Source organism: Portunus trituberculatus, chromosome 20 (assembly GCF_017591435.1).
Source record: "Portunus trituberculatus isolate SZX2019 chromosome 20, ASM1759143v1, whole genome shotgun sequence".
NCBI classification, from domain to species: Eukaryota; Metazoa; Arthropoda; class Malacostraca; order Decapoda; family Portunidae; genus Portunus; species Portunus trituberculatus.
Window position 1 is genome coordinate 1,705,001 of NC_059274.1, and position 15,000 is coordinate 1,720,000.

At 43.2% G+C, this 15,000-nt stretch overlaps 1 protein-coding gene across 14 annotated transcripts in view; it reads right to left on the reverse strand.

Moving 5' to 3' along the window:
- Nucleotides 1-10,027, reverse strand: part of LOC123506759 (nuclear receptor coactivator 2-like) — a 158,092-nt gene extending 148,065 nt beyond the window's left edge. For all 14 annotated transcript variants that reach the window (XM_045259069.1, XM_045259075.1, XM_045259065.1 and 11 more), the window contains exon 1: nt 8,715-10,027. In XM_045259069.1, coding sequence (XP_045115004.1) covers nt 8,715-8,737 — 23 coding nt within the window. In that variant the 5' untranslated portion in view covers nt 8,738-10,027. The remainder of the gene's footprint in view (nt 1-8,714) is intronic.
- Nucleotides 10,028-15,000: the final 4,973 nt, after the last annotated feature.

Sequence of the window (15,000 nt, forward strand, 5' to 3'; positions counted from 1 at the left end):
ATGCAGGCTGGGGGAGTGTGGCCTGCAGAGGGGCCTTGAGGCAGGAAAAGTATTGATCACTGCCTGACGACGGGGCGCCTGCCTGCCTACACACCCTCCCCCCCGTCTCTCCAGCCTGCTTCCCTTCCCTTCCCTACACTTCCCCTTACCTCCTTCCTCCTCTTCCCTTTACCTATCTCCCTCCCTCACTCCATCTTCTATCCCCTTCACCTTATCTACTACTACTACCACAACTGCTACTGGTATCCCTAAAACTACTATAACTATTTCACTGATTAACTACCACTGCTAAAATCATTACCAAATTAACGTATTTCCAGTACGTCATACATTTCTCGTTCATTATACAATCCTAACTACTACCATCACCACTACAAGAACAACTACTACTGGTATCCCTAATACTACTGTAACTATTTCACTGATAAACTACCACTATTAAAATCATCATCAATTTAACGTATTTCCAGTAAGTCCCTTCATTATACAACTCTAACTAAAGTCTACTCTAAAGTGGTTCTTGGGTCTCGGTTTGAATGGGGTCACAGAGAATGCGTGGTTGTCAGATCTTGAGGAAAACCGTGAGCTGTCCTTGTAATAAGTGCTTTGATCAACAGAAAGCAAGCATTATTCACATCAAATCAATTGCGTTACCAATAACCTACAATGTTTGAAATCCATGAGCCATTTTAGAGTGGACACACTATACCACCACCACCACTAACTCGCCCTTAACCTCTTCAATACTGCGACACATTTTTACCTGAGATTTGTGTATGATTAGACCATTTTATTAACATTAGGAAGGGTTTATGGAGGTCAGAAGATTAATGGCAACACTTCTCACTATTTTAATCCCTCACATGAGTTTCTGAAGCTACATGAAATCACCAAATAGTCACTAAAATAAATACGAAAACACGTCCTGGTACTGAAGGGGCTGAGACAATAACAAAACACATTCCCAGTAAAGTTCGCTTCCTTTCCACTTGAGTCACCTGAGGAAGAGATAAAAGACGTGGACATTTCTTTCCCCACCTTGTCTGTTTACATTCCTGGTTAGAAACAACACAAGTCCTCCTCTACGTAACCTCTTCCCTCAGGTCTTCTCTCTACACGGGGATTGGGGGTATGGGGGGGTATTTCTGGCACTGCCCTATGTGTGTAAGTACGTTTGGCACTACCTGGAGCCCAGTGCCAACCCACGACACTGCCAATCAACTGGTGTGCCAACTAACTGTACGAGACTTGCTACTTTTACTCCTAAGTGACACCGGTACGATCTAGGCACTCTCCCTCCACAACTGGCACGCTCACCTCTCCCAGTGGCACTCTTATTCCTGGTAACACTCACACCTTACTCTGTTACCCTACTGTCTCTCTCTCTCTCTCTCTCTCTCTCTCTCTCTCTCTCTCTCTCTCTCTCTCTCTCTCTCCCTCTCTTGGTCCTACAGTGGCACCCTCATTCTTGATAACACTCACAACTTACTCTGTTACCCTAATCTCTCTCTCTCTCTCTCTCTCTCTCTCTCTCTCTCTCTCTCTTGGTCCTACAGTGGCACTTTCATCTTTCCCAATGCTCTCTCTCTCTCTCTCTCTCTCTCTCTCTCTCTCTGACAGCAAAGGAGCAAGCAATTTTCACTGTCAACTACAAACACAGTGAGAGGAAAAGATAACAGCTTCCTCTTCCTTTGCTGCTGCTGCTGCTGCTGCTACTCCTCCTCCTCCTCCTCCTCCTCCTCCTCCTCCTCGTTCTTGTACTCTTGCATCTCTTCCACTAGTTTTCTTGCTAATTCTTTATCCTCCTAATCATCCTGTTCTTCCTTTTAGTGCTGAAAATATTCTTACTTTTCACATTCCTGTTCATTTTACTCCTATTACTGATATCTCCCTCTTCCTTACTTCTTCCTACTCTTCCTGTTTCTTCTCCTCCTCCTCCTCCTTTATCTAGTCTTCTGAAGTTCTTTTATTCTTTTTTCCTCCTCCCCCTGATCTGCTTCTCCTACTTCTCCCACTCGTCCCTCCTCCTCCTATTCCTGACTTCCTGATCTTCCTACTTGTCCTTCTCTCACTCGTCCTTCCTTTACCTATTCCTGATCACTTGCTGTTCTCTCTTCTTCTATTCCTGATCTCCTCTTCTTCCTATTCATGCTTCTCTCACTCCTCCCTCCTCTTTATATTCCTGATTCCTTAGCACTTCCTATTTCCTTTCTTACTCGTCCCTCCTCCTCCTCCTCCTACTCCAGATCTGCTTCTCTCACTCGTCTCCTATTCCTGATCTGCCCTTCCCTCTCCTTCTCTCACTTGTCCTCCTCCTCCTCCTCCTCTAGCAGTGACTCGCCAAACACTCGAGGGGCGAAGACTGAAGTAAACAAAAGATCAGGCAAACGTCACACACATCATCTGGCAGGACGTGAATCTCTGAACACCTGAAGGCTTCTCTGTCCTCTCACCTCTGCATCACAAACACACAGCTCTCTCTCTCTCTCTCTCTCTCTCTCTCTCTCTCTCTGTGTGTGTGTGTGTGTGTGTGTGTGTTAGCTTTCATCTGTTGTTTATTTTCTGACTTGTTACTTCATCTGAGAGACCATATAAGAGACCACCACCACTATCACCACCTCCTCCTCCTCCTCTTATTCCATTACTCTACACCTTCTTTCCTTACCTTTCATCCACCTTTTTTTTATCCCCGCCCCTGACTCATTACTTAATTCAAGAAATCCTAGAGGAATAGAAATATATAACGTATCTGAACTCAAAAATAAATACTGTTACTAAAAGTGATAGTTATATAACACTAATAGAGTTCCCATCTCTTTCACTTACCCTTCCTAACCCAAAAGCAAATGAGCAACTTCCCTATCCCACCGCTGCCACCACTCGCTTCCCCGCACTCGTCACACACCACCATTCTAACCTGAGCACCAGTAAAAGCACCTCACCAATGATTCTTGTCCCAAAAACAAACTACTGAGTACATGCCTTTCCTATCCCACCGCTGCCACCATTTGCTCCCTACACTTGCCAGACACCACCATCCTAACTTAAACACAATATCAAACACCCAAAAAATATCCCACCAACGATCCTAACTCCCCGTGTCCCACCGCTGCCACCACTTACATGCCCACACTCGTTAGACACTGGTCACCATCCTAATCTAAACAGCCGTAAAAGTACTCACCAATAATCCTAATCAATTGCTCCCCACACCCGCCAAACACCACCATTAATCTAGAGACAAAATGTAACACCCGTAAAAGTACCCATCAATAATCCAAACCACCCAAAAACAATCTGAATACATGCCTTTCCTATCCAACTACTGTCACCATTTGCTTCTCCACACTCGTCAGGCACCACCATCCTAAACTAAACACAAAATCAAACACTTATAAAATATACCACACCAACAATCCTAAACCCAAAAATACAGTACATGCTTATCCTATCCCACCGCTGCTACCATTTGCATCCCCACACTGTTGGACACTGGTCACCATCCTAATCTAAACACCCGTAAAAGTACCTCACCAACCCAAATCCAAGAAAAAACAGTAGATGCCTTTCCTATCCCACCGCTGCCACCACTTGCACCCCAACACTGGCTAGACACCACCACCCTACAACATCGTAACCTAAACGCAAATTCAAACACCCATAAAAGTACTTCACCAACAATCCTAACATAAGAAACAAACAGTACATGCCTTTCCTATCCCATTGCTGCCACCATTTGCCCTTCGCTGCTAGCAAAACATACACACACGTACATACAGACACACACGACTATATCCGACCATAAGTCCGTAAAATGCTCCTACAAAGTGGAAATGCGGGTCCCGGACACTCCACTTAGCATGCAGGGCGGCGGCGGGCACACGTGGGCTGGAGTGGAATGCTGAAGCCGGTGTTGGGAGACGGAGGGCCGAGGGAGAGGAGAAAAAGGAACGGAAGGATAAGACGGATGGATGGGACGAGAGGAAGGGATGGGAGAGGAAAGGGTGCGAAGGAAAAGTGATGATATATGAAAAGGGCATACTCACTATTTCTCTCTCTCTCTCTCTCTCTCTGTGTGTGTGTGTGTGTGTGTGTGTGTGTGTGTGTGTGTGTGTGTGTGTGTGTGTGTGTGTGTGAGAGAGAGAGAGAGAGAGAGAGAGAGAGAGAGAGAGAGAGAGAGAGAGAGAGAGAGAGAGAGAGAGAGAGAGAGAGAGAGAGATGCAGAAAAAAACGCAGAATACAAAAGTTTACATTACCCATTATCCACCAACACACACACACACACACACACACACACACACACACACACACACACACACACACACACACCGTCAAACTTTACAACAGGCAGTAAGAATGTGTGTGTAATTCACTGTTTGATCTGCTGCAGTCTCTGACGAGACAGCCAGACGTTACCCTACGGAACGAGCTCAGAGCTCATTATTTCCGATCTTCGGATAGGCCTGAGACCAGGCACACAACACATACCGGGACAACAAGGTCACAACTCCTCGATTTACATCCCGTACCTACTCACTGCTAGGTGACCAGAGGCTACACGTGAAAGGAGACACACCCAAATATCTCCACCCGGCCGGGGAATCGAATCCCGGTCATCTGGCTTGTGAAGCCAGCGCTCTAACCACTGAGCTACCGGGCCGTGTGTGTGTGTGTGTGTGTGTGTGTGTGTGTGTGTGTGTGTGTGTGTGTGTGTGTGTGTGTGTGTGTCGCAAGTCTTGGATCACTGGAAGGGCAAACCACTCGCTCATTGACTGACTCCACTAAACACTTGCCTGCAGATTTAAATGTCTCTTGCGTTCACCACATTCGACAGCATTACATCCAAACACCTCTTGCCCTCGCCTGTCTTCTCTCTTCCTCCCGCCAACCAATGACAATCAAGCAACTCCAGACCGACATAGATGATTGGTTAAGAGTAATACCTTTCACTTACACACACAAACACACGCACACACAAAACTCAGGGACAATCTTTCTTCTTGCACAGGCAGGTATGACTAATTAAGGGTTCAGCGAGCAATATACACCTGCTGGGATGACTCGTGCATAGGATCGGAATCTTACACTAAGCCAAAGGAGATTCGATTCCTTTACTCTTGTGCATAGAGGATTGAAACCTATCCAATTGTTACCATAGAGGATTAAAGTCATTATTTGCTTGATTTACTGACTTATTTACAAACACACATTATTTACGGACCAAAAGAGAGAGAGAGAGAGAGAGAGAGAGAGAGAGAGAGAGAGAGAGAGAAATTTTACTTTCAACAGCTTCCACCTATGTTCTCTATTTGTCTGTCACTATACTTCCTTACTTCCTTCCTTCCTTCCTTCTCTCTCTCTCTCTCTCTCTCTCTCTCTCTCTCTCTCTCTCTACTGGAAACTCCCTCACTGTTGAATTCTTAGACTCCAAAATTACCCAGAATGCAAGAGTTGTTTTCGTTAGCTTTCGCATTTCTCAGCATAAATAAAAGCATAGATAAAAAAGAGAGAGAGAGAGAGAGAGAGAGAGAGAGAGAGAGAGAGAGAGAGAGAGAGAGAGAGAGAGAGAGAGAGAGAGAGAGAGAGTTTGTGGGGCTTTAAGAGATGAGAGAAAAAGAAAGACAAGGAGGAGGACGAGGAGCAGGAGGGGGCGGAGGAGGAGGAGGAGGAGGAGGAGGAGGAGGAGGAGGAGGAGGAGGAGGAAAGCAAGGAGGGCAATGAGGACAAAGTTAGGCAAAAATCGATGGAGAGGAAGAAGGAACGGGGCGAAAATAAAAATAAAAATAATAATAATAATAATAATAGAGCCAGCCCAGCCACCAGATGCTCAGGGACGCAGGATTCCAGAGGGTAATTTGCGTGAATAAGCCTACCAGCCGGCCTATCCCTAACACACACACACACACACACACACACACACACACACACACACACACACACACACACACACTACATTCTTTGAGGTATTTATTTTCATTGATTTAATTTACCTGTTGAAAAGAGTATAGAAACAACTTAGGTCTAAACATTTAAGCCTACAGACCTGATAGACTTGGGAAAACCTACACACACACACACACACACACACACACACACACACAGTTAATTTAATATAACGTTAAATCATGACAAGATTTTAAATACACAAAATAAAAAGAAAGAAAATAAGACGAAAAAAAATACTTAATTAATAATAAAGTTGGCAGTTGTCGTTGTAAAAACATCAGTCTGAAATCTCATCTCTCTCTCTCTCTCTCTCTCTCTCTGCAACGCAACGCAATATACAGCTGTTGTTGCTTATCATGTAACACACACACACACACACACACACACACACACACACACACACTTCATTACCAGAAAAAATACATGAGTCACTCCTAATATGGGGAACTGTGTGTGTGTGTGTGTGTGTGTGTGTGTGTGTGTGTGTGTGTGTGTGTGTGTGTGTGTGTGTGTGTGTGTGTGTTTCATGGCACGAGCGTTAAATTTTAGTCACGTTTTAGTAGGTAATGCCTCTCTCTCTCTCTCTCTCTCTCTCTCTCTCTCTCTCTCTCTCTCTCTCTCTCTCTCTCTCTCAAGTTTGGCTCCTGTGTATTGGATTTCATGAGTCTGCGGTTCAGTGATGCCAGAGAGAGAGAGAGAGAGAGAGAGAGAGAGAGAGAGAGAGAGAGAGAGAGAGAGAGAGAGAGAGAGAGAGAGAGAGAGAGAGAGAGAGAGAGAGAGAGAATCCATATTTCACCACAACCAAGCTCATATTTCAACAAAAGTCAATAAAATTTTGTCTTATTTTCTACACACCAATCCTTCAAGTTATAAAATATTAAAGAAATTGTCTTAAGAAACACATTTGATTAATAGGGAGGCTTTCAAAAGAAGATTAAACAAGCTAATAGATGAGAATGGGTGGAAATGGGTAAGAATATATGAATGGGGATAGGTGGAACTAGGTGTGTATGTTGATTAATAGGGAGCTTTCAAAAGACTAAATATACCAGTAGATGGAAATGAGTGGAAATGGGTAGGAATATATGAATGGGGATAGATGGAACTAGGTATGTGTGTGTGGATGGGCAGTGATGTATGAACAGGATAGGTGGAAATAGGGAGGCAAGCTTTGAATGGGAGATGATAGGTAGAAATTGACACTTTTTTTTTAATTCAGGGTTTGTTACGTGACTTTTTGAAGCTTCTTTTTATGTTCTCAAGTTATGCGAAAGTTATCCGTGCTACAAGTTTGCTCCAGAAAGAATAATACCTACGTAGTTAACTAGACTCAATATTTAGACATAAAAGTTACAAGTTTTGTCATCAAACTCTTGAAAAACAATTGTTAAATAAGACCTGAGACGCTAAACACCTTAAAAATATAATAATAATAATAATAATAATAATAATAATAATAATACGAAGTCGACGTGTTTCTAATTTTCAACCTGAAAGGGAATATGTAAGCAGGTAACGGACACACACACACACACACACACACACACACACACACACACACACACATCAAAGCCTGCCAAAGTGCAACAAATAAATACAAAAGAAATAATACAAGGCAAGCAGCATCACGCCACAATGCATTACGACGCCAAGTTACATCCATTAAACTGCTACACCTTTAATTAACCTGCCTGACAACACACCTGAGAGAGAGAGAGAGAGAGAGAGAGAGAGAGAGAGAGAGAGAGAGAGAGAGAGAGAGAGAATGCACTGGGTCTCGGTTTAGGAATGCATAACATACTGGTATATCAAAATTCATCGCACACGTATACACAGGAAATATAATAATAATAATAATAATAATAATAATAATAATAATAATAACAACAATAATAACAACCATTCCCATTAGTCAATATAAAAAAAACAATGAATACGTGTTTTCCTACCAATCTGAAATAAACAACAAAAAAACAACAGCAACAACAACAACACAAGACACCAGCAACCAAACAATAAAGAAAATAAATCACTGGAAACAGGGAGAACACACGTAACACCAACAAGTAATAATTAAAACACACTTCCCCACGATGACTAAACCACAAACCATGAAACAAACACACGAACGTGACAGAGAGCAACACACGACGAGAGAAACGCATAAAATAACGAAAGGCAAATAAAATAAATAAATACAAGTAACCAACACATTGAAAAACAAGCCAAGAAACAAGTAACTGCAGTGAAAAACGGGGCGAGGCATTAGACAACCTACTAAACACAGATTGTAACATAAGAGCCCTGAAGCACACTAAGAACACAACAGATCCCCAGAAAATGATAACAATAAGTAAAAAAGAACAAGTAACAGCAGTGAAAAACGGGGCGAGGCAATAGACAACCCACCAAACACAACACAGCACATTGTAACATTAGAGCCCTGAAATACACACCAAGAACACAACAGATGCAATAAGTAAATAGAATAACTGCAGTGAAAACCAGAGCTAGGCAATAGGCAACCCACCCAAACACAGCAATATTTAAAGTTAGAGCCTTGAAATACACACATGAACACAAAAGGGCAGAAATAAAGACAGCAATAAGTAAATAGAAAAAATAACTGCAGTAAAAACCAGAGCGAGGTATTTTAAAGTTAGAGCGCTGAAATATACACACAAGAACATGGCACACGTAGAGATAGAGACAGCAACACGTCAACCAGTAAGGAGTGAGGCCAAAATGAGTGAGGAGGCAATACATACCCAACATAATCAGCAGAAGTCATGGGTGGAGTGGCCGGGAACCATGGCAGGGGTGCCCGCCAGCGATCGGCTTGCTACAACCATTCCTATGTATTATGCTGGCACTGCACGGCTCCTCGGGGTCCAAAAAACTTGATAGCAGGGTCTAACATACACACATATACACACGCACACACACTCACCACTAACGCAATGAAGTTGAGCAAATGTAGGTTTTTTTTATGTAATTTTCACGTTTCCTAAGTTTGTTTACTTTTGTTTTTCTTCTTTTTTCTTCCGTCTCCCTCGTTTTGTTTCAAGTACTTTCAAGTTTTAGTTTTAACGTGTATTTTATTCAAGAAATTGTAGTTTTTATCTTTAATTTCTATCTTTTCTGAGCACTTTCACAAGTGTTGTGGGTTTATTTTCTTATTTCCTCTCTTTACTTATCGGCTAACCAGTTTTTCTTATTCTTTATTTCTGTACTTTTTTCTGAGCACTTTATAATGTTGAAGCACATCTGCAGATTTGTTTTCACACTTTATCATGTGTTTTCCTTATTTATTACTTTCGTGTGTATATAAACAGGTTATATACTATTCACCACTACAATATTATAATCTGTTACTATACAAGACTGGCCGGTTATATATATTTATATATGTATAGACACTTTTTAAACACTACAACACACACTATAGTTCTGTAGTATTAATAATAGTAATAGTACGAGGGTTGTGCACTTCAAACAGTTCATAGGCCACTTAAGGTCCTGTTGACACCTGGATTGCTTGACGGCTGGCCAGGTAACACCAATCAACAAGGTCTGGGTTGTCTGGCAATAGTACAGGACTCACTCACAAGTTGTTTAAGTTAATAAATAAATAAATACAAATTTCCCAGGGTCTTTTCTTCTTCAGTTATCCACAACCGGGAGAAGCTGTACCGGTAGAAATGTCAGCCCAGTAAGGTTCACTCCTGTAGGGCAGCAGGCAGGCAGGTCCACGCAGGCAGGAAGGAAGGTTACAGGATGGTACAGCATAGAACAACTTGTCTGCTGCACCACTACCACCACCACCACCACCACCTCCTCCAGCAGTGACTTGGCACCATCGCCTGCTGCTCCTCACTGGTGGTGCTCTCACACTCCCCTCACGGACACACCGCATAGGACACCACCATTAACCCCTGTAGAAGTGGACACTTGACTGCCACCTTTGCTCACCATCACTAGGGAATCCACCACCCTATTGGGGGCAAATGCAGCATATTTAAACACCAAATAGCGAGACCACCACCCCCTCACATCGTTCGTCAAACACTGGCAAGTCTTGCAGGAGGAGCCACACCGAGACACGAAGCCCAGAATTGCCGAGAACTTTACTTTATCGCTCGCCGCTCCCGCCTCACCCACAGCTCTCCCTCACAACTTCCTCCAATACCACCTTATACACTTCTTCCAGCCCTTGCTATATTAAAACTAAGACGTACAAGATTTATCTTATACCAACATCCGTGTTATATTGTAATTCACTTAATGTGTACGCCAAGAAACGCAATTTTCTGGGAGGTTTTGGACTAAGCGTTATGGATTGGGATGAAGCATGTGGGATGCTTGAGGCTCGTGAGTGGAAAGCCCCTCTCGCCGCCGACCACAGCCCTCTCAGTGCTTACTCCCTATACCGGTTTTACTTTCATTGGATGACAAATTCCACTCAAGAAACACTGTGCTTAATACTATGCATATAACTAATCCCACTCAGCTATGTCTCAAGATAGCCGGGCGTCTATTTAAGGGAAAAGTAAGGGAGTTAGGTAGGAAGCAGTGTGTTATGAGTCTCGTGTTTACGTCAACACTTGAGGCATTGGAACATTTTGAACACATTTAAGTGACTGCATGAGAGCTTAACAACTCCCGAAGCACTTCACATACTCTTCATAATAAGCACTTAATTTAAATTCTCAATTGCATGGGTCGCTCTCGTACTTGGAACAACACGTAATAGTTTATCGTAAAAGTTCTAGCCAGCAGAGATGGGAAGGGGGAGGGAGGGAAGCTGCGTTTTAGAACTCAACCATTCTCCACAAAACACACTTCCCTGCCCTTCACATGCGTGTGTCTAGTATGGTATGCGATACATCTTGAAAGCTACATGCTTCATAATAGCGTCAGTATTATATTCACTATATTATCACCATCTCTGTCAGTTACATTGGGCTGTATTTTGACAAGCATTTCATCTTAATATCGTGTGTGTATGTGTGTGTGTGTGTGTGTGGCTGGGCGGGGCTCACACTCAAGCACACATGGCTATTTTTTTTCCTTGACCTTTGCTATTACTTACTAGCATGCTATTTTTTCCCCTTCCTGTATTGTTTGTTCCTTTGATACAGCGAAGTTACAGCGGTCTCAATTTCTCTCAGGTTTGCTACTTGGTGTTGAAGTTTTCTGTTGAAGTGTACCCTGAAAACCTCTCCTCCTCCACTTGTTGGTTTAGTTTTCCTGTTGAATATTTCCCACTTGACGGCATCCTGTTATATGTGGATGTAATATTATGTTCGCCGCACTGACTACATTCCACTGCTCTCTCTCTCTCTCTCTCTCTCTCTCTCTCTCTCTCTCTCTCCATCATTACATTTTGCATTACCACACTCCTTGATATACATTTTTTTCCTTGATATTCGTGACTTATTAATTTATATTCCTTCTTCATCTTATTTATTTTTTCCTACATTGTTTATCACATGGTTTCACATCCTCCCGGCCTCTCCCTGGCGTGCTATCCTCCCCAGTTCCCATTTGTCAATCCACGAGTATTTATCCAAGCGCCAATCCCTCCCCATTGTATGAAGTTGCCGTATCTCACCACAAACTTTATATAACAACATTCTGCTTTACATGTATCAGAGGAAAACAAGTATATTATTAAGAGAAAACGTATGGTGGATATTTAGAGGAGGGTTTTAGTGTTTCTTTTAGCTGGAAACTTAAGAGACTTTGATGATGTAGAATTAGGCTAGGATAAATTCAGATTAGATTAGATGAGGGAAGATTACAATAGGTTCTGGCACAGTCATTCTTTCTAATCAGTAACCGGGAACCATCTTATCGTTTTTCTGTAAGGCCTGTCTTGAATATGGTGGTATTTGGCAGTTATATTCATCTGCCTATCCTCCCTTTTGAAATTACCTATTCTTCCTTCGAGTCCACCTCCTCCTTACTTCCCCGCCTACTCTCCCTTTTGGGCACTGGTTACCTTTTCTTTGAGCTGTTTACCCTCCCTTTAAGACCTCTAGCTATCCTCCCTTTAGAGCTTTGGCTAACCTCCCTTTGAGCTCTGGTATGATAGCTCTCCCTTTGAGTTTTGAACGTTAATTACCCTCCCTTTACTTGAAACATCCTCCCTATCTGCCTGCACTCCTTGTGGCCTGCTTGACTCGCTCTCTCCTTGCCTTCCTATCCTCCACTACTCGCTAGAGGGCGAAGGACAGGTCCGAGAGCTGGCTACGCCCTTGGGTGCGGCACTGTCTCCACTGCCTTCTGCCTGGCACTTAAAAAAAAAAAAAAAAAAACCGCTCAAGTACAGAATTTAGTTCAAGAAGATGCAAAAGAAATGGATATGCTTGTGATTCTCCGGTGAAAGTTTTGTGATTCTGAAGATGAATATGAAGGTAAGGAAGAATTATCAAAGTGATTTAGAACATAAAATTGCTTGATATAATCTCCCAGTATTGTGACGACCACATGAAAACACAGTGAAACACAAGAACACAACAGAAGAAAACAAAAATAGCACAACAAATTACTGTGATCTTTGGTAGCTACAATCTTTACATCATGTGTCTGTCATACTCTGGACAAGCCAAGGCAGTACCACGCTATTCTATGCTGCACTATACAAGACTATAATATGAATCACTACTGCGAAACACCTCAATGCATTCAAAAGGCTCTTAATGAAGTCATACGAGTTAAAGATGTTTGTTTTACGATTCTAGTGATAGATTGACAAGATTCCTACGTTATCAACAGGAGAAAGTCAAGAGAACCGATTAAATCACCATTGAGGCCTTTGAAAATAGCAGTGGTGAGAGAGTAAACCTTTTCAGAATGCCACCGACTATGTTACGACCACACACCGCCCAGCAGTCCACGTCCCACGCGTCACACCCTCTCGGAGACACCTGCTGGTCACCGCTGCATCGAGGTAGTGGCAACGTGCAGCTCACATTCAGAAATTCCAGGTAGTAAGGCAATAAAGTTGGAGCTAATGGGCAGGCTTGTGGTTCCGTGGGTGCATGAGCCGCGGACTAGTGTCATTTAGCATAATATTAAAGCAAAGCCCAGAGTGAATTGTGGGAGCAGTGCAAGGGTTGAAACAGCTTCCCCATGATGAGTAATGAATGTTTTGTAGCTAGTACATTCATACCCTCAGCCTCTCTCTCTCTCTCTCTCTCTCTCTCTCTCTCTCTCTCTCTCTCTCTCTCTCTCTCTAGCATTATCTGTACCGAGAAGTGGATTATAAAAACTGGTATATCTGCGGTAAAAGTAAATCTTGCACTGCCAGCCATCAAGAAACGTGGTATTAAGACATGAATGCTTGATTTGGACGGAAGGTAATCGGATTTTTACAGATTTCAAACATGAAAGAAAAATTAAATCTCAACTTCAGTCATTCTTTAATATGGTAATACTGATGCCACCACCACCACCACTACCACCACCACAGGAAACGTATTTTTACAGACTTAAGAACATATATAAGAAAAGTGATTCTCAACCTCTATTTCCCGTCAATGATAATACTTAATAGACACACAAATACTACCACCACAAGCACCACAACCACTAGCACCACCACCACCACCACCACCACCACAGGAAACGTATTTTACAGACACATATACAAAAAAAGTAACTCTCAACCTCTATTTCCCATCAGTGATAACACGTAATAGACACACAAATACCACCACCACCACCACCACTACCACCACCGCCGCCGCCGCCATACCCTCATCCATTTACCGTTGACAACGAACGAATTAACAGTAGCATCCTTTATCCTGTACCTCTATTCCCGTAAACCCAGCAAGCCACCTCTACAACTCCCACCACCACCATCACCACCACCACTCAGTTAAATTCACACCATATTTCTACGATTTTGAAGCGGAGTGCGAAGAGGTGGAGATACAGGGAGGAGAGAGAGAGAGAGAAGTAGTCAAGCCGCGGAACAGTGCAGGAGAGACCGGGACATTTACAAAAGGCAGTGAACTGTTTCTTTAGGGTGATTAGTGAGTTGGCTGGCTGGCTGGCGAGCGGCGCGACAGATGTGTGTGCGCGTGGGAAAGCTGACAACCATAACATATCCACATTAGGGAAGGAACAGGGAAGGCAAGGAAGGAAGGCAAGGCAAGGCAAGGCAACGAGTCAGTTTCTCTCTCTCTCTCTCTCTCTCTCTCTCTCTCTCTCTCTCTCTCTCTCTCTCCAAACTATTCTGTTTTAATCCAGCTTTTTCTTGAAATTCTGTTGCTGCTCTCTTCCTCCTCCTTATCCTCCCCCTCTTCCTCCTCCTTTCACTGTTGTCAAACCAATCCACGTTTCCTTCATTAATTGACCACAATGATTCGTGTTTTCCTTGCGATGTGGGTGCATGAGCAGTCTAGATAATGGGGTGTGGGCTGGCGTGGTCTGGTATGGGCTGGCGTGTGGTGGAAGGAAAGCTTAGATGTGCGTGGGTTGCTTCGTGTCACTGAAAAGCCCTGCATATTGTTTAGGGATATTTAGTGACAAGATATGGGCTGGCGTGGGCTGCATGGTGTGGGTTGGAGGAACAAGAAGGGGTGTGTTTGGTAACTATGGGCTGCTTAGTGTCACAGAACAGCCCTGCATAGCTAGTGTTTTCGTGGTCTTGGGCTGAGTATGGGACGGTCTGAGTGAAGGAGGGGTAAGCAACGATGTGTGTAGTGAGTGTGGACTGCCTAGGAAAGGTTGCATAAATCGTTTTCGTGGTGGAAATCTTGGTGTGGATATGGGTTTGATCTAAGAGCGTTTAGTGTGTATGGTAGTATGGTAGTAAGTGAGCTTCTATAGGTGATTGAGGACTCGTATGAACTAGAAAAGTCTGGAGGAGAAAGTAAAGTTATTGTAATGGGTATGGGCTCCTTAGAATGGGATAAAAGTCCCTGTTTGTGTTTTCATTGGTGTAAGTAAGGGGGTGGTCAGTGAGTGTGTGTAGGTATGGGCCGGAGAAACAATCAGACGTGTGCAGCGCATGTGGTTTGCCTACAATGGATTAAAAGT